This window comes from Budorcas taxicolor, chromosome 2 (assembly GCF_023091745.1).
Source record: "Budorcas taxicolor isolate Tak-1 chromosome 2, Takin1.1, whole genome shotgun sequence".
Classification (NCBI taxonomy): Eukaryota; Metazoa; Chordata; class Mammalia; order Artiodactyla; family Bovidae; genus Budorcas; species Budorcas taxicolor.
The window spans coordinates 147,602,649-147,621,546 of NC_068911.1; the positions used below are offsets into that span (position 1 = coordinate 147,602,649).

General features: G+C 36.2%; 1 protein-coding gene across 1 annotated transcript in view; it reads right to left on the reverse strand.

Annotated features, from left to right (window-relative positions):
• Positions 1-18,898, reverse strand: part of ABCA12 (ATP binding cassette subfamily A member 12) — a 205,778-nt gene that overhangs the window by 64,156 nt on the left and 122,724 nt on the right. Inside the window, exons 16-23 of the mRNA XM_052661512.1 lie at positions 17,305-17,469; positions 16,652-16,862; positions 14,729-14,868; positions 12,701-12,820; positions 6,452-6,542; positions 4,171-4,350; positions 3,292-3,607; positions 196-310 (exon numbers count right to left, since the gene is read on the reverse strand). Of these exons, the coding sequence (XP_052517472.1) occupies positions 196-310; positions 3,292-3,607; positions 4,171-4,350; positions 6,452-6,542; positions 12,701-12,820; positions 14,729-14,868; positions 16,652-16,862; positions 17,305-17,469 (1,338 nt within the window). The remainder of the gene's footprint in view (positions 1-195; positions 311-3,291; positions 3,608-4,170; positions 4,351-6,451; positions 6,543-12,700; positions 12,821-14,728; positions 14,869-16,651; positions 16,863-17,304; positions 17,470-18,898) is intronic.

Below are 18,898 nucleotides of genomic sequence, written 5' to 3' on the forward strand. Positions count from 1 at the left end.
GACAACTTCTATGCAATTTTTTGAGAAGACAAAATATTTCCATACCAGCTGTCTTAATGATTCATAAAATATTTTCCCATCTAATTCACCAGATATGGGTTAGGCTTTCTGAGTTTGCTCAGGTATTATGAAAATCATAGTCATTAATTATATATCCAAGTAGAACTTATTTGTAATAAGAGATTCTCAACATACCTCATGAAGCCGGAGGTCTTTCTCATAAACAAGCTTTTTTACAAATGCAGCTATAAATACAACCCAGGCAACCATGAGCACGATTGGAAGAGAATAAGAGACACTGGTTAGGAAGCTGTAAGGAAAAACAAAAACAAAAATTCAGTAACCAAAACGAATGCCGCATTTGCTGATTATAGTATACAAAGAACACACTCCCTCCTATATTGAAATTATACTTTTTTAATATTAGAATAATTATTAATATGACTATTTTATTTATGAAGTGTGAAGCTGAATTAACAGTAGGTACATGATTTTCTTGCTGTAATGCTATAAGAGTAAAACAGTTCTAGATTGTTAGATAAAATTGCCAAATTGTTTAAAGGGTGTTTGAGTATGTCCTGTTCAGGAAAATAGTTATTCTATAGATCTAACTGCAAGGCTCTAAGGCCATCTGTCTAAATTCTTATGTAAAAGGCAGATGCAAAGTTAGATGATGATTGGTTTATCTAGCTAAAAGCTTTATTTTCTCAAATTACACCCCACTCCAGTACTCTTGCCTGGAAAATCCCATGGACCGAGGAGCCTGGTGGGCTGCAGTCCATGGGGTCGCTAGGAGTTGGACACAACAGTGACTTCACTTTCACTTTTCACTGTCATGCATTGGAGAAGGAAATGGCAACCCACTCCAGTGTTCTTGCCTAGAGAATCCCAGGGACGGGAGAGCCTGGTGGGCTGCCGTCTATGGGGTCGCACAAAGTTAGACACCACTGAGGCGACTTTGCAGCAGCAGCAGCAGCAGCAGAAGCTCATAGTTATTAAACCAAATTTCCCAAATGACATAAAATAAAACTCAAATAATATTTAAAATGCAAAGAACTTGGATTCCTCAAACTAATGCTCCAGGGGATGTTTCATAAACAGTATAGAAATGTTTGTTTTTCTGGTTATGTGCTAAACTAGCAGGTCATTAGAACACTTCATTGGACCACAAATATATTCCTGAATCATTGGCCCATGATATCTGAATGTTCAAATGAAGTGTTTATCAAAGTTGAACATATATCAGAATCACCTGAAGGGCTCATTAAAACAGATTCCTGGGCCCTACCCATTAGCTTCTGATTTATTATATCTGAGGTAGGGTGAGGAATTTGCATTTTAAACAATTTCCCAGGTAAAGCTGATGCTGCCAGTCCAGAAACCACACTCTAATAACCATTATTCTTACATTAGCCACTGTCTATGGGCTAAGGCAATGGAATAGCTTTCAATGACAGAAACTCTAAATTGAGCTGTTTTACACCTTGGGCTCCACTGACACTTTCACTTGCAGAAATGTCCCAAGGCCATTTTCTTTTTAATCTTAAAGACCAAGGAATTACGTTCAAGTTCCCCATGAAAAATGCAAATATTAATGGAACATGACATCACCATCGTTCAGTTTCAATTTAGCATCAGAAGTGCATCACCATCAGAGATATGAAGGATTTTTGGTGGGTGAGGAGTGAGGGTTGGGGCCATATCCAGTTTTTTTTGGTTCCTGGGGAACTGTCTAGCATGGGGAAAGCACTTGAAGAATACTTGCTGAATGAATTTTGTCTTGGATCAGATCCAGCCTTGATGCTTTTTCTGGCTCTAGAATTAGGCAAAGGACTTCATTCATTAATAACAACCCTCCACTAATGTTTCTTCAAGTGATTGTGTATTTTAGGTTTGATATAGTATGAAAGAGAAAATTCTGGATTGTAAATTAAGGACCAGTGCAATACCAGGTATTCAACTTTGGGCAATTTACTTGGATTTCAATTTTTTCATCTGGAAAGTATGGCTGATAATATTTGCTCTCACCTTATGAGGTTGTTTGGTGGAATGAATGAACTAATATATGTGAAAGCACTTTGTATGCAACAGAGAGTTTATATGTGTACATTGAGATGTTAGTTTGTCTCCCATGAAGAATGCAGAGTACAGCTACTTTACTCTCAAAAGACACATCCAGGTACCCACCATTCTAGGTACTAAAATTTACAAGTGGGAAAAAGTCAGCAGGAAAACAGACAAGGATTTTCATTTAATTGAACCCACAAGTCCTTACTATTGATGCAAGCTGTTGCAAGTCACTCATGGTTCATGCATCTAAACTGGCTGCTCAGAAGTGGCTAACCTTGACAGCAGGCTGATAGAATCCTCGCTTGTCAGGGAAGACAGAATCCTGTCATCCCGTATCACTGTTGCACAAAGGGCTACATAAACTCATCTCCTCTAATGCTCTTGAAGCAGTCAAAGGAGACAGAAGCATTGATAGAAACAGAAAAAAACAAAAAAACAAAAAAACAGACTCATCTGAATTGTATATAAACTGCTATAACTGGGCTGAATAACAAGTACAATTTGTTTAAAGTAATATTCAGCCTCAAGCTTTTGTATAGGAGAATGAGCTTGAAAAACTCAGCCCTCCAAACTTATTGTCTCACTGTGGTCAGATATGGAGGAACCATCCAGTGCCCACCTGACTGGCAAATACTGTTCAAAGTCAACTTTTTAAAAGCAAGATCTTTACATTTTTTGTTCATTTGAAAAAAACTTTTTAGAGAAAGATTCCTACCAAATAGACAGTTTCAGATAGCATAATATTTATCTTAGAGAGTTGATCAATACTGTGTTTTATTAAACTTTTTCCTTAAAACTAACCCTGCACTCACAGATTTTTAATGAAATTTGAAAGTTGGAAGGGATTTTAAGATTATTTTGTTTAATACTCTCATTTGACTAGAGAAAAGTAAAACCAGTGGGTAACATCAAAATCACGCAGTGATGCACTCAGGTCTGGAGTCCAGCTCCTAACTTTGGGGCCAAAGTACTTGGAAGGGTAAGGGTTATGATAAAGAAAACATGGATCATTTGGTAAGAACTTTAGCATCATTTGGGTAACAGTGAGCAGCTATAGTGAACCTGGGCCCTATACTGTGAAACTCTCCCTGGAAACAAGCATTTGACAAAGATTTGATCAATACTATCCCTTCCACTTGATAGCATATGAATGAATGAGAAGAAATGAATTCCAAAAAAAGTGGTTGATTATGTAAAATGCCTGCAAGTGCATGGACTTACTTGTCTTTCATGTAGCAGGGATAAGGAATTGCTTGGACTTGGACTGCTATTTCCTGGGAGTTCCTTCCAGTCTGCAATTCAATGATTGCTCTTTCAATACTATCCTGTAAGTAGACAAAAGCCCTGCCATAGATCTGGTTGTGTGATGGAGAATTGTGTGGCCCTGGGGCCCAAATCTTGGCTCTAATGTTTCTTGTGGTCTGTGAGGTCTTGAGACTCATGCGGATGGTGTATTTTACAACTGGAGGAAGAGAGACGTTTTCAGAGTCATAGCTTCTGTGCCGGCTGCTATTAGGAGGAAGCTTAAAAATAACACCTAAAAATAAAATGGCAACATCAGAAAGGTTAATTTATGGTTGACATTATTCTTTGTTTGGAGGGTTCACATGGGGGCAGCCAAACAGGCAATTGAGTTAGTAATGTGACAGTAAGTTCAGACTTTTAATTTACAGAAAAGATGGTTAATTGAAAGTGACAATCTCAGAGATTCAAAGCAGGAGTTTGAGAATATAATCACAAACTAAGTGGCCAGGTTAAATATTTCACTCTCAGCCACTTACTGAAATTAAACACACATATACATTAAAATGAATAATCTTGACTGATTATAAGGATAGACTCAACTTTACCCTGTAATATGTAATTCTTTTCAGCTTTAATTTTAACCATATCAACAAAATTACACATATTGAAGGCTCCTCAACCAAGATAGTTGGTTGACGACATGAAAGGTTCTTATTTCCAAGGACATCAAAGGGGACAGTGCCCTCACCCCATCCCTGACTACTTTTTTTGAGGTCTGGATGAAAGAAGTGACGACAAGAATTTGGCCAATTTTAGTACAAAGAAAAGCTCAAATTCTAGTAGAATAACACTTACTTCCAAAGAGTTCATTGCTTTTGTAGAGTCTTTTAGCCTCTCTTTCCATTTTATCTATGCTTTCTGCTGCCTGAATACGGTCATATAATACACAGGAGGAAATATTCACTGTCAGGGAAGACAGTATGCTAAGCTGATCAATGAGGTCAATGCTGTTCTCTAATTTCAGCCTTAGAATATCTAAAGAAGAAAAAAAGACACAAAACATATTATAATGTTGTTTCTAGTAGTAATGGGACAAAAATACTGATTTTTTGGTAAGTATTAAACCTTAAACTAGATTATAAATAATATAAACTTACAGACTTTACTCTAAAAATGTAAAATACTCTATATCTGGGAAGATGTAGCCAGTTGTACAAACGCTTATTGAGAAGAATTTTGAATTAGTTATAGATACAGTAAACTCACATACAAAGAATGTATGCATGTGTGCTCAATACAAGCTAATTCAAAAGCTAATTCTACTCTGCTACAGTTTAATTAACCACAGACGAATGGTGAATAATTTTAAAATTATTCTACCTGCATTATTTAGGAAGAAAACTAAAAACTAGAGCTGAAAAGTTTGAATAAACAGAAATGCTTGCTTTGTTTGGAGAGTGTTGATGTAAGAATTTAAGCAAAGAAAGTCTATGCAGCATGTGTGGAACAAATAAAAAATATCATTCAATAAGTTGTAATACAGAAGCACTTCTTAGGAGACTGTGACAATCTACGACACATAGTTACAACTTTCTGCTATTGTTTGGTTTAAAGTCTTCTGTGAGTTATCTCTACTCATATCTGTATTAATCTAGATGATCAAGATTTTATTTCAGGTAATTACTCTGGAAGAAAAAGAATTTAATTGCTCTTCAATTTCATAAATCTTCATGAGGAAATCAACTGAGACAAAGGGTAAATATAAAATTGTAAGTTCATAAATCACTTGGCCAATTAAGTTTTCACTGACTTGATCACTAATACTGAGAAGGCTGTGAATGTCATAAATTCCTCTTTACAGAACCCAGACAGGTCTCTACCATCATCCAATAGATGATTAAATTTCTCACAGAGGCCAGCTTCTTAAAGGACATCTCTCATTATAACTTGAAATGTTTTGCTTGATGTAGATGTTTGTGGGGGAGGGGTAAAACTGTGGTTGAAGAGTGGCCTCCAGCGGCCACTGAAAATCAACACACCTGCAAAGGATTCTTCAGAAATGCTGGTAGATGGAATCAAAAAGCTATAAAGAGTCAGTAGCCTCCAAATTTGAACAGTATAAAATCTCTTTGATATTAAATTAAATATACAATTATACAGATAGCAAGTCTCACTTATATGGTTATTTTAATCTTATTTTAAACTCTGAGACTCATCTCCTATATCTAAAGTTAGGAATGAAGAAAACTATATAAGAACTTTGTAGTTTATCCCTAATATTTTGATCAAGTGTTTCCTTACCCAAATGATACTTTTAGAGAATAAATCACTAATATCTTCATTTAAACAAACAAGGTTCATATCATAAAATACATACAATTATATATAATATAAATAGGCATAATTCCTCCCCACTGTTTTACAATTTAAACACTTAAGTCCCAGTAGCGCTGCAGAGGAGAAAGAGGGGCATTAGCTCTACTGCTGGCAAATTCTGATGTTTTCGATCCCTTCCTCTTACCCATGGTTGCATAGCAACCAGGAATCAGACACAGAGTGAATTAGGTATCTTGCATCCCTTAGGTTGAGGGTAGGAATGTGGTAGAGGGAAGGCATAAGTTCAGACAGCTTTCTTTGATTCTCTTCTGCCTGTCCCTTTTAAATGATCATGAGAGGAGGAACTGACCTTGAACAGTAATTTAGATATATTTTCTTTTGAGTCTCCACATTGCTTTTTTTTTTTCTCACTCTATAACCTCTTCTGGTTACATTCTGAGTTAGTCAAAGCAATACTAAGGCCAGTGGAGATAAAATTATAAATGTAGCAGAAATAAACCATTTCATCTTCTGCTTTTAAAGACTTGCTTTTCACCAAGTTACCCCCCAAAAAGTGTCCTCTGGTAGAAATCTACCTGTGATTGAAGGACAAGCTGCATTTACACGGAATACATTGCATTATAATTATTGAGACCAACTACGCAAACTGGGTATCCAAATAATCATTACATTTAACTGTACAATTTACCAGGAGAAAGATGGATAGATATACTCAGGATTTTAAGATCTTATATGGGACAATGCTTATCACATTTCTGACATGACAGGTAAATAAAGGTTTTTTTGAATCTGGACTCACCGAGTTCATCTATCTGTTTCAAAAGTTCAACAGCATCAAGTCCCACGGAGAATTTTACAAAAACTTGCACAAAGGGATTCCTTAGAGTATTCTAACAAACAATAATAGGCGGTCAGTTTCAATGAACATGTTTAATCACTGTCTCTTTAATAACACCACAATGAAATGAGGTATCACTACTGGGCATTCTCAGTCCACCATCTTATAAAGGGTCCCATACAAATCTTTGAGAAAGAAAAAGATTTGTGACTGCTAATTCTGAGTTTTTGCTCCTCTGTAGACACAAATTTGTCACCATGTAGAAGTAGCCAGATATAACCATAATTAACAACATTGGGAAACCATGTTTAAACTGAAAACGCTTTCCCCCCATAGCTACTATATCGATTGTTTTTAACATACATTACAGAATTTTGATGGTTCATAATTGAACTTTGTTCAGTTGAAACAAACAAAAGAGGCTTTAAAAACTATGATGTCTATGTGGAATTTGACATCACACTGATTTATATTCTAGTCCTACTACTTCCTAGCTGTGAGGCTTTCAGCAAGCACTCAGCCTTTTCCAGCTTCAGGTTATTTTTGTGTAAAGTAGAATCTAACCAGATTAGTCAAACATAAATTATTATGGTATTGTTTTATTCTATAATAAGTGCAGCTAGGTGAACACAGAAAAAATAAACTGATCATAACACTAAATTACTCCATACTGATGGCAAGACTGAAAATTTAAAAAAAAAAAAGTGTTCAAAATATAAAGACTCTTATAGCTATCTCCCAAATTAGGAGACATAACTTCTACCACTGAAGTTATCTACTAGGTAATACTTATTGAGTTCTTACTATGTGCTGGGTACTGTCTAATAGAATATACCTTGATTTTCTCACTTAGTTTTCCCTAATACCTAGACATAAGTACTATTACTATCCCCAGTTAATAGAGGACAAGGCTAGGACTCCAGAAGCTATATAAATTCCTTAAGAATGTAAAATTAATAATGGCCAAGGGGAAAGTTGAAGAGAGAGACTTCAACTTGATTAAAGAAATGTTTATTCATCTTATGTATGAATTCATGACTTCGTTTTTATGCGAGCTAGGCTTAAGTTGTTTTCTTCTTAGAGGATAGTTCAGTACCACTTATTATTCTGTCCTTCTTACCAATATCTCATTTTGTTATCATGGAGGTAAATGATTAAAAGTAATATGTATTAATATAGCATATATAATACAATTTGCTAAACATATAGCTTCTAAGGAATCTAAGCATAGTTGGCAGCATGAAGACAGATGGCTATCACACAGCTATAGACCATGATAATCCAAGTTCTTTAAAATCTAATTGTTTACTAGGTATTTGCTCATTGTAGAAAATCTGAATCAGAGCATTACTAATAAACAAAGCACTATGTTAGTTCCAATCAGAGATGATCCATCAAATTATTTCCATTCTCTTACTGTTCCTGTTATAATCAAACTTGTCTATGATATATAATATTATTTTCAAATGCTTCCACACAATGTAATCTTCATAAGTCTGTGAAGCAGTTATCAATAGACCCATTTTAGAGTTTCATAAATTGTAAAACGTATTTTAAGTCATTTGCCTATGAGTTCACAATGGCAAAGCCAGGTCATGTACTAAAATCTTGAAATATCAAATTCTGTACACATTTTCAGGAATAGATTTTCCTCAGTAATTGGGAACGATAATTTATTTCGGTCTAGAACAGAATAAAGATACTCCCATTAGATGGTGATACTTTTATGAACATGGTCACAGAATTGAATGATGATCCCTTTATGAACATGGTCACACAATTTTCTTCTTACCAAATTACTGTACTTTGGAACTATTATGCATAGATCATGTCCCTTGTTAATTCACTTCTTTAGCCAGCAAAACTTTCCTTAATGAAATAACATGTGTGGGATTTTGATCTGTTCACTGAAAAAAAGTTTCAGGAGAAAAGAGCAATTTTTCACTGAGGAAATACATGTGTCAATAAGGTACTGTTTACGTAGCCCTTATTATCTGAAACTCACTAAAAAAGGCCACTTGGAATGAACATTTGTGATTATCAGATGTAGGGAGAGGGTAGATGGGGAATTGGATGAAGGTGGTCAAAAGATACAAACTTTGAATTGTAAGATACATCTCTACCAGGGATGCAATCTACAACATGATGACTTATTAATACCGCTGTATCACACATAGGAACATTGCTAGAATAGATCCTAAGAGTTTTCATCAAAAAGAGAAAAATCTTTTTTTCTTTCCTTTTATTGTATGTACATGAGATGATGGATGGCAACTAAATCTACTATGGTGATCATTTCATAATGTGTGTGTGTGTTCAGTTGCTTCAGTTCAGTTCAGTCATGCAGTCGTGTCCGACTCTTTGCAATCCCATGAACTATAGCATGCCAGGCCTCCCTGTCTATCACCAACTGCCAGAGTCTACACAAACCCATGTCCATTGAGTCAGTAATGCCATCCAACCATCTCATCCTCTGTCATCCCTTTCTCCTCCTGCCCTCAATCTTTCCCAGCATCAGGGCCTTTTCAAATGAGTCAGCCCTTCGCATGAGGTGGCCAAAGTACTGGAGTTTCAGCTTTAACATCAGTCCTTCCAATGAACACCTAGGACTCATCTCCTTTAGGATGGACTGGTTGGATCTCCTTGCAATCCAAGGGACTCTCAAAAGTCTTCTCCAACACCACAATTCAAAAGCATCAGTTCTTTAGTGCTCAGCTTTCTTTATAGTCCAACTCTCACATCCATACATGACCACCGAAAAACCATAGCCTTGACTAAATGGACCTTTGTTGGCAAAGTAATGTCTCTGCTTTTTAATATGCTGTCTAGGTTGGTCATAACTTTCCTTCCAAGGAGTAAGTGTCTTTTAATTTCATGGCTGCAATCACCAACTGCAGTGATTTTGGAGCCCTAAAAAAAATAAGGTCTGACACTGTTTCCCCATCTATTTCCCATGAAGTGATGGGACCAGATGCCATGATCTTCATTTTCTGAATGTTGAGCTTTAAGCAAATTTTTTCACCCTCCTCCTTCACTTTCATCAAGAGGTTCTTTAGTTCTTGGACTTTCTGCCATAAGGGTGATGCCATCTGCATATCTGAGGTTATTGATATTTCTCCTGGCAATCTTGATTCCAGCTTGTGCTTCCTCCAGCCCAGCATTTCTCATGATGTACTCTGCATATAAGTTAAATAAGCACAGTGACAATATACAGCCTTGACGTATTCCTTTTCCTATTTGGAATCAGTCTGTTGTTCCATGTCCAATTCTAACTGTGGCTTCCTGACCTGCATATAGGTTTCTCAAGAGGCAGGTCAGGTGGTCTGTTATTCCCATCTTTTTCAGAATTTTCCACAGTTTATTGTGATCCACACAGTCAAAGGCTTTGGCATAGTCAATAAAGCAGAAATAGATGTTTTTCTGAAACTCTCTTGCTTTTTCTAGGATCTAGCAGATGCTGGCAATTTGATCTCTGGTTCCTCTGCCTTTTCTAAAACCAGCTCGAACATCTGGAAATTCACAGTTGACGTATTGCTGAAGCCTGGCTTCATTCCAATCCCAAAGAAAGGCAATGCCAAAGAATGCTCAGTTGCTTCAGGTGTGTCCAACTCTTTGTGACCCCACTGACTGTAGCCCACCAGGCTCCTCTGTCTGTGAAATTTTCCAGGTAGAACACTGGAGTGGGTTGGCTTTTCCTACTCCAGGTGATCTTCCTGACCCAGAGATTGAACCCGTGTCTCTTTGTCTCCTGCATTGGCAGGTGGGCTTTTTACGATGAGCGCCACCTAGGAAGCCCAATCATTTCTATATATATCTCAAACCATCATGCTCTACACCTTAAACTGATACATTGATTATGTTAATTATTTCTCAGTAAAACTGTGGGGAGAGGGAGAAAACTGAGATTTAATCAAGATAATATTGTGCTTAAAATCAGAGAAAAGTAGGATATTTTTAAAATGGACATATTTAAAATCAGAACAAATAAAAATTGTGGGGAAGACATTTGATGAAAAGTTTATTTTAAATTATGGGCTTCCCTGGTAGCTCAGCTGGTGAAGAATCCACCTGCAATGCAGGAGACCCTGGTTTGATTCCTGGGTCGGGAAGATCTACTGGAGAAGGGATAGGCTACCCACTCCAGTATTTGTAGGCTTCCCTGCTGGCTCAGCTGGTGAAGAATCCACCTGCAATGCGGGAGTTCAGTTAGGTTTAGTCTCTCAGTCATGTCTGACTCTTTGCAACCCCACAGACTGCAGCACGCCAGGCCTCAGGCCTCCCTGTCCATCACCAACTCCTGGAGTTTACTCAGACTCATGTCCATTGAGTCGGTGATGCCATCCAACCATCTCATCCTCTGTCGTCCCCTTCTCCTCCTGCCCTCAATCTTTCCCACCATCAGGGTCTTTTCAAATGAGTCAGCTCTTTGCATCAGGTGGCCAAAGTATTGGAGTTTCAGCTTCAGCATCAGTCCTTCCAATGAACATTTAGGACTGATTTTCTTTAGGATGGACTGGCTGGATCTCTTTGCAGTCCAAGGGACTCTCAAAAGTCTTCTCCAACACCACAGTTCAAAAGCATCAATTCTTTGGTGCTCAGCAACACAGACGGAAAAGGTGATGGTACCCCACTCCAGTACTCTTGCCTGGAAAACCCCATGAACAGAGGAGCCTGGTAGGCTGCAGTCCATGGAGTCGTGAAGAGTCGGACATGACTGAGCGACTTCACTGTCACTTTTCACCTTCATGCATTGGAGAAGGAAATGGTAACCCACTCCAGTGTTGCCTGGAGAATCCCAGGGATGGGGGAGCCTGGTCGGCTGCTGTCTATGGGGTCACACAGAGTCGGATACGACTGAAGCGACTTAGCAACAGCAGTAGCAACAATGCAGAAGACCTGGGTTCAGTCCTTGGGTTGAGAAGATACCCTAGTGAAGGGAACAGCTACCTACTCCAGTATTGTGGCCTGGAGAATTCCATGGACCATCCTAGGGGCTGCAAAGAGTCAGACACAACTGAATGATTTTCACTTCACTTCACTTATATTAATGTGCTAAATATCTATTTAGAAATTAGAGTTATATTTCTAATAAAATTTAGGTTGTAATTGTAATTATGAGTAATTATTCAGCAAAACAAAGACTGGGTAAAACATCTTTTGGGTACAACATTTTTACCAAAGTTGTATGACACAAATTCTTTGTTCTATGTTTAACTTTTTGAGCCATGATTATAAAGAAGGGCATTTTTGTTGTTGCTGATGCAAAAATCTTCTAGGGCTTAATCAATTTTAAAATCAATTTTAGGGCCTCTATCAATTCTTTGAATATGCAATCAGTACTATTTTGAAGTTTCTAAGTTGTCACCATTCCTGAAAATGTTCTCTTCTCCCACTGATAATGGGTGTAACTCTGCTGCCTGACGTTCGTGCATACATACTAAGTCGCTTCAGTCGTGTCCGACTCTCTGCAACCTTATGGACTGTAGCCTGCTAGGCTCCTCTGTCCATGGGATTCTCCAGGCAAGAATACTGGAGTGGGTTCCCATGCCCTCCTCCAGGGCATCTTCCCAATCTAGTGATTGAACCCACATCTCTTATGTCTCCTGCATTGGCAAGTGGGTTCTTTATCACTAGCCTGATATTTAGCTGCCAATAGCTCTCTTGGTGATTGGAACATTTCCCAACACTACTTGCATCCTTTTCAGAGAATTCTGCATCTTTTATGAGAATTGAGGTGATACTTTTCAACTAGTATGTGTTGTATTTGAGGTACTTTGTCAAATATTTCAACCAAAGAACTCCTCAAATTTAACATTCTTCTTCAGAATATCAGTACTTTAGAAATTCTGGTTCAGTTTAAATAGCAAAACATAATTTAGAGAAATAAAATAAGCATATTTTAAGTAGATTTTATGGCATTTTAGTTTTGGAAAATAGATTTATATCACTAGGTGTGTGTCAGAATTAACTTGTAAAATGATTTATCTCAGAATTACATACAGAGAAACTGTGGTATAAGAGGTGAGGAAGGTTACAAACATGAATGACAGAACTGTTATCCTGTCTCACACATGCTGTCTGGAGGAGAGGCAATTTTAATCTGTTGAATATGGATTCTATATTACTAACTGCCCATTCTCCTAATGAAGGTGATTCCAATCTCAAAGAATCATAATCCATATGAAAGGGAATGACAGAACTGTCTCCTACCTGGAGCATTGGAATCGTCTGGTTTAATAGTTGGAAGGAATTCATGAAAAGTGGTGACTTATCCATCCACTCTTGAGATTTTTCTCTTAATTCTGCCAACTGCCTGAGGGTTACATTAGACTAAAAGACAAAGAAACAGAAATAAATCTGGGCCATTGGTATTTCTAAAAGATATCTCAAGGTTGTTTTGTTATATAACTCTAAGAAACAGTTCTAAAAAGTAGAGTTAGTAAAGCATTGTCAGAAATTTCCCACGTGGTCAAAATTTTTTAAGTGGCAGGTTTTATAGGGTCAAGGTTACACAAAAAAATTCTGGAAAATTTAAGGTTTACTTCACGTCCACTGAAAATATATAGCTGAAAGGAAAGTACATCTTTCTGGAATTCTCACAAGTTACCCACTTTTACCAATGGTACATTTAACCTTACTACTAGAGAAACATTCTAGTTCAAGGATATAAGAAGACAGATGCTTTCATGTAATGCTGGTGGAAAGGGATGGGTATAGCTTTTTCTGGAAAGCAATCTTTAATGACAGTCATTAAAATAGAATACAATATTCTTCAGTCCCTCAATCTTGAACATTCACCTCAGTGAAATAAAAATATCACTGTGTAAAGTTATATACACAAAGTATTAATCACCACATTATTTACATGAACAACAAGAACAAAAGTAAACACTAGAAACAAAAAGGATGTCCAAAAATTGAGAATTGACTGAGTATGAAAAAATGTTCAGTCTTCAAAAAGAATGAATAAACTATATCTACTGAATTGGAAGAATTTCCACAAGGTATTGCTGTGTGACTAAAGTAATATGTAGAAAAGTATTATAATGAAGCCTTATTTTAATAATCCAAACAGTGACCATTCTGCATATAAATGCATCCAGTATAATAATATATAAAGGATTAGAGGAATGTACATAAATTATCAAAAGCCACATCTTTGAAAGTTAGCATTCTTTTTTTTTTATTTTTATTTTTACTTTATTTTAATTTACAATACTGTATTGGTTTTGTCATACATTGACATGAATCCACCACGGGTGTACATGAGTTCCCAATCATGAACCCCCCTCCCACCTCCCACCCCATATCATCTCTCTGGATCATCCCCGTGCACCAGCCCCATCTCATTAGTTTACATGAAAGGAAGAGCAGGATCAAGCAAGGAGAAAAAGATGAGAGGCAAGCAAAACAAAAAAACTACCTTTAGAAAATAAGCATTTAATGACTTCATTTGTGTAAAATTATGGAGAAGTGTGCAGCCAATAAAGCAAATAAGATATTAAAACACAGATAGTAAAAGCAAAGATCATTCCAGAAATCAGTGATGACTTCATGTCTATTTTTATATAGACCTAAAAGTAATTTATATTTACATACAGTCTAATGACCAAGTAATGATAAAGTATAATTTTTTCACCTTCACTCTTATCATTTTGAAAGCATCAAGTTTATAATTCAAATCACTAATGTCAACTTTAAGAATGAGAGAAGAAGGCTATTATGGTTATACTATGTAGTTGATAAGTATAGTTAGTTAATAATGCTGTCTTTCTCAACATCTATCTTGTATATAATTATAGGATGTTAAATTGTACAACCAAATATGAAGCCTATATGAATTGCTATAATTTAGCAATTGTTTTTGTTCAAACTAGCTATATACGCCCAATATTATTTTTTCTAGTGCCATTATTTTTACACACTTTGAAAGTTAGATGCCAGCTGTAGAAAAATTTCCTGCTTTGGGTGATAAATTGAAAAGTCTGAGGTCATGCTACAACTAACCTCATTCTCAAGTGTCAATATGGTTCATTTCTCTTCAAGGAGCTACTATCCAATCTACATCGTTACACAAATACAGGGCAGAAGTTGGGAATTAAGAGTTGCAGAAAGCCAAAGGTAAACAGTACGTAGGCTAGAAAAATATCTGAGCCAACTAGAGTAAATTTGGAAGCTGACTACTTTAAAAATCATCCTAATACTTAAGATAGAAACTTTGAGTATTAATGGTCAAACCTTTTCCATTATTGCCTTTGTGACAGGAGTGTATGGTGCATATAAAATCTTTCCCAACAACATGGGTTTCAAGAAAGCCCAAATCACCGGTCCAGCAGGCATATTAATGATGTCCTTATAAAGGGAAAAGCAAAATGGTGCTGGAAAAAGAAAGCACAATAAAATCATTTAATATATATATTTAAAATTTATTTATGGTAAATTGACAAAAATTATTGCTACAACACCCCAAGATACATGTTTTGTATGTCCTTTGCTATCAACAAATGCAAGACATCTGGTATCAAAGTAAGAAAGCGTAGTAACACATCCTTTTTGGGTGTAAGTTTAATCTAACAAGAAAGTGCATAATAAGTGATGGCATTTTGCCAAGAGGAAAGGTTAGAAAGGTTGAAAATCACATTTCAGAATGTTTTCCAACAGATCTTCTTCACTTAATTTTACAGAATATACAAAATTCTGCTATTACAACAGATACATAAGAGCTGTCCAATAAATGTTTGCTGGATGAATAAAAAGATGTATAAATGTGTCAATCCAATTGCTCTACTAAACACCCCATATTGCCTGGAAGAACTCAGCTGATCATATTTCACATCTCAAAGCTTATAGATCAAATAAACAGCTTTGATGTGCCACGGAACACTTGTAATTCTCCTACAGTCATGAAACTCTTTTATGTGTGAGACAAATTTCTAATTTTAAAAAGTTAAGAAAAAGTGCTGAGCAGATTTAAGGCATGTTATTGTATCATTCACTGGCAAGGTGTAGTGGTTAAGAAGCTAGACTTTGCGACAGATTGCCTGGGTTCAAATCATAGCTTTGATGTTTTCATGTTGGGCAACTGTGGCCAGGTTACTCAATTACTCTGTGCCTCATTTCTCTTGCTAAGTTGCAGCTATAGTAGCACCTACCTCCTAGGGTTGTTGTGAAGAGTGAATGAGTTGATATGCAGAACATGCTTGATGTGTGGCAAGTGCTATATGAATGTTTTCTTTGGGAAAATTAATGCTTCATTTAAAATAAAATGCTAAGATTACAACTCACCATTTAAAAAAAACAATTAAAAATGGGGAGAAGACCTGAATAGTCATTTTTCCAAAAAGGAAATGCAGAGGGCCAATAGGCACATGAAATGATGTCCAACATTGCTAGTTAGGAATCAAAACTACAATGAGATATCACCTCACACCTGTAATAATGGCCATCATCAAAAAGAACACAAATAACAAATGATGGCAAGGATGTGCAGAAAAGGGAACCCTGGCACACTATTGGTGGGAATGTAAATTGTTATAGCCACTGTGGAAAACATTATGGAGTTTTTCTCAAGAAACTAAAAATAAAACTACTCTATGACTCAACACTTCTACTTCTGGGTATATACCCAAAATAACCAAAACACTAATTTAAAAAGATACATGCACCCCAATGTTCATAAAGACATGTTTTACATTTACCAAGATATGGATACAACCTAAGTGTCCATCAACAGATAAATGGGTAAAGATGTGGTATATATATATACACAATGGAATTTTAGTCATAAAAAAGAACGAAATTTTGCCATTTGCAATAAGGTGGGTGGACTTGGAGGACATTATGCTAAGTGAAATGTCAGACAAAGACAAATATTTTATATCATTTATATGTGAAAACCAAAAACCACAACAAAATAGTGAATATAACAAAAAAGGAACAGACTCACAGCTATAGAAAACAAAGTGGTGGTTACCAGTGGAGAGAGAAGGAAGAAGAGACAAGATGGTGTAGGGTACTAAGAGGCACAAACTACTATGTATAAAATAAGATACAAGGATATATTGTACAACAGAGGGTATACAGCCAATAAAAAAAAAGACTAAGATTTAGTAGACAATGTTAGGAGGTGATATTACCATGCTGATTTTGAAGTATACTCACTGGCATGTAAGGGAATTCCATACTTTGCAGCAATTTGCTCTTTACTTAATTTATGAGTTAAAAAGTCTTTAGTGTGATTGCCTTTCTGCCTCTGAGAAGAGGGCAGCAAGGCAACTAAATATTCAGTGGTAATTCCTTGGGAGCACAGTGCTTGGGAAATGGTACTAAATGATCCTTGGGGAGTGTTTATCTTGTTGTTTCTGTACATTGCCTGTGAGATAAAAATACATGATTTATTAACATTATATGAGCTATAAATGCTAGTGAAAACAATATTGAAAACCTGATAATGTTTGGAGAATTCTCTCAATTCCACAATTTCTTTAAAATAGTATCGCAAATGTAAATGCAGAATGCTAAACTTCTCCAATTCAAGTGGCAAAACTTTTGCCATAGTAGAGGAATTTTTCTGTAAGTGACTTTGGACAATGTACTCTCTCTGTAGTTGAATGTATTATAACTAATCTCAAAAGTTAAGACCCACTCTGGTATTCTTGCCTGGAGAATCCCAGGGACAGAGGAGCCTGGTGGGCTGCCGTCTACGGGGTCGGACAGAGTCAGACACAACTGAAGCGACTTAGCAGCAGCAGCAGCAAAAGTTAAGGTGACAAAAGGAATTTTCCAGCAAGAACATAACTGGGTGAGTTTTCTACCTGTGTTAGTGGAAAACTTCTGGGCAGATGCATTTGTTTCAGGGATCTCATTTTGTCTAGCAGCGGTCGTGTGCCCGAAGCCATCTGATTGAGGATCTCTTTTAGCCTTATGAAGAGTTCTATCATCTTTTCTATTGGCTTTTGATTTTCCCTAGGGAAAAATACCTAACAGGAACAAAAAAGAAAAGAAATGATTTTTTTTGTGGAGAAGCTGGAACCCTCCCACACTGTTGGTGAAAATAGCAAAAGATACAGTCATTTTGTAAAATATTTTGGAAGCTTACTAAATAAACATAAATTTACCATACAACCAACAATTTGATTCCTAGATACTTACCCAACAGAAATTTAAAAAATATGTCCACACAAAGATTTGTATGGGAATGGCTATGGCAGCATTATTTAGAATAGCCAACAAGTGGAAACAATTCAAATGAATGGATAAACAAAATGCATATCTGTAAACTGGAAAACTATTTGATAAAAGAAAGAAATTACACACTGACATGTTACAACATGTATGAAACTCAAAACATTATACTAAGTGAAAAAAGTTAGGTATAAAACCCACAAATTGTATGATTCAATTTAAATAAAATGTCTAAAAATGACAAATTTATGGAGACATAAAATAGATTAGGCGGTGCCTATGCTAGAGGTCAGAATGAGATGACTGTTAATGGGCAGAAAGCTTCTTTTTGTGTTGAAAATTGCGTTTGGGATTGTTATAAAATCATGTTGTGGTGACAGTTACACAATTCTATAATTGGCTTTAAAAAAACCCATTAAACTATACCCTTACAGTGGGTGAATTTTATAATATATAAATTATACCTCAATAAATTTGCCAAAAATAAGTGATTTTAAAAGTCAGAAAGGCAAATGTCAATTACATAATTCTTCATATACACTATTATTCAAAAATCACAATTGCTCCTTAAAATCAGAAAAGCTCTGTCAAAAAGCTCACATGATTTATCAGGCTAAATCATAATCCCACAATGCATTTCTGTTGCAGGAAAAATAACACTGAAATTATTTTTTTAGTGTACATTTTATACTCTCATTCACTCCTTTATTCAACAAACATTAATTGAGTGCCTGTTATGTCCCCAGCACTGGGTGAGGTGATGGATATAGTAGTGCCCAAACTGGCATCATCCTTTCACTCAGGGAGTTTTGTATTAATAGGAGGAACAAATGAGACAAATCAATGAATAAAAGGCTGGGTAATATGAGAAGGTATGGAGTTTAGCTGAGAAATCAAAAGAAGTCTTTCCAAGATGACACCACAAAGGAGAGAATGAACAAACCATAGGAAGAATAAGGAGACATACGTAGTAGAGGGGTAAAGATCTATGAAGTTCCTGAAGAGGGAAAGCTGTTGGCATGTACAAGGGGGTCAAAGACCACTATTCTGAGCACAAGATTCAGTTGAAGAAATGTTACAAAGACAGAGCTGTCTCTATAACACAGCTATTAACTGAAATCAGATTCATTTTTTTTCTTCCAGTACTGCTAAAATTCTAGGCATTCTACATTAATTTGAAATAAATTGACTAATGATGAGAAATTTTTCATTATTTTTATTTGC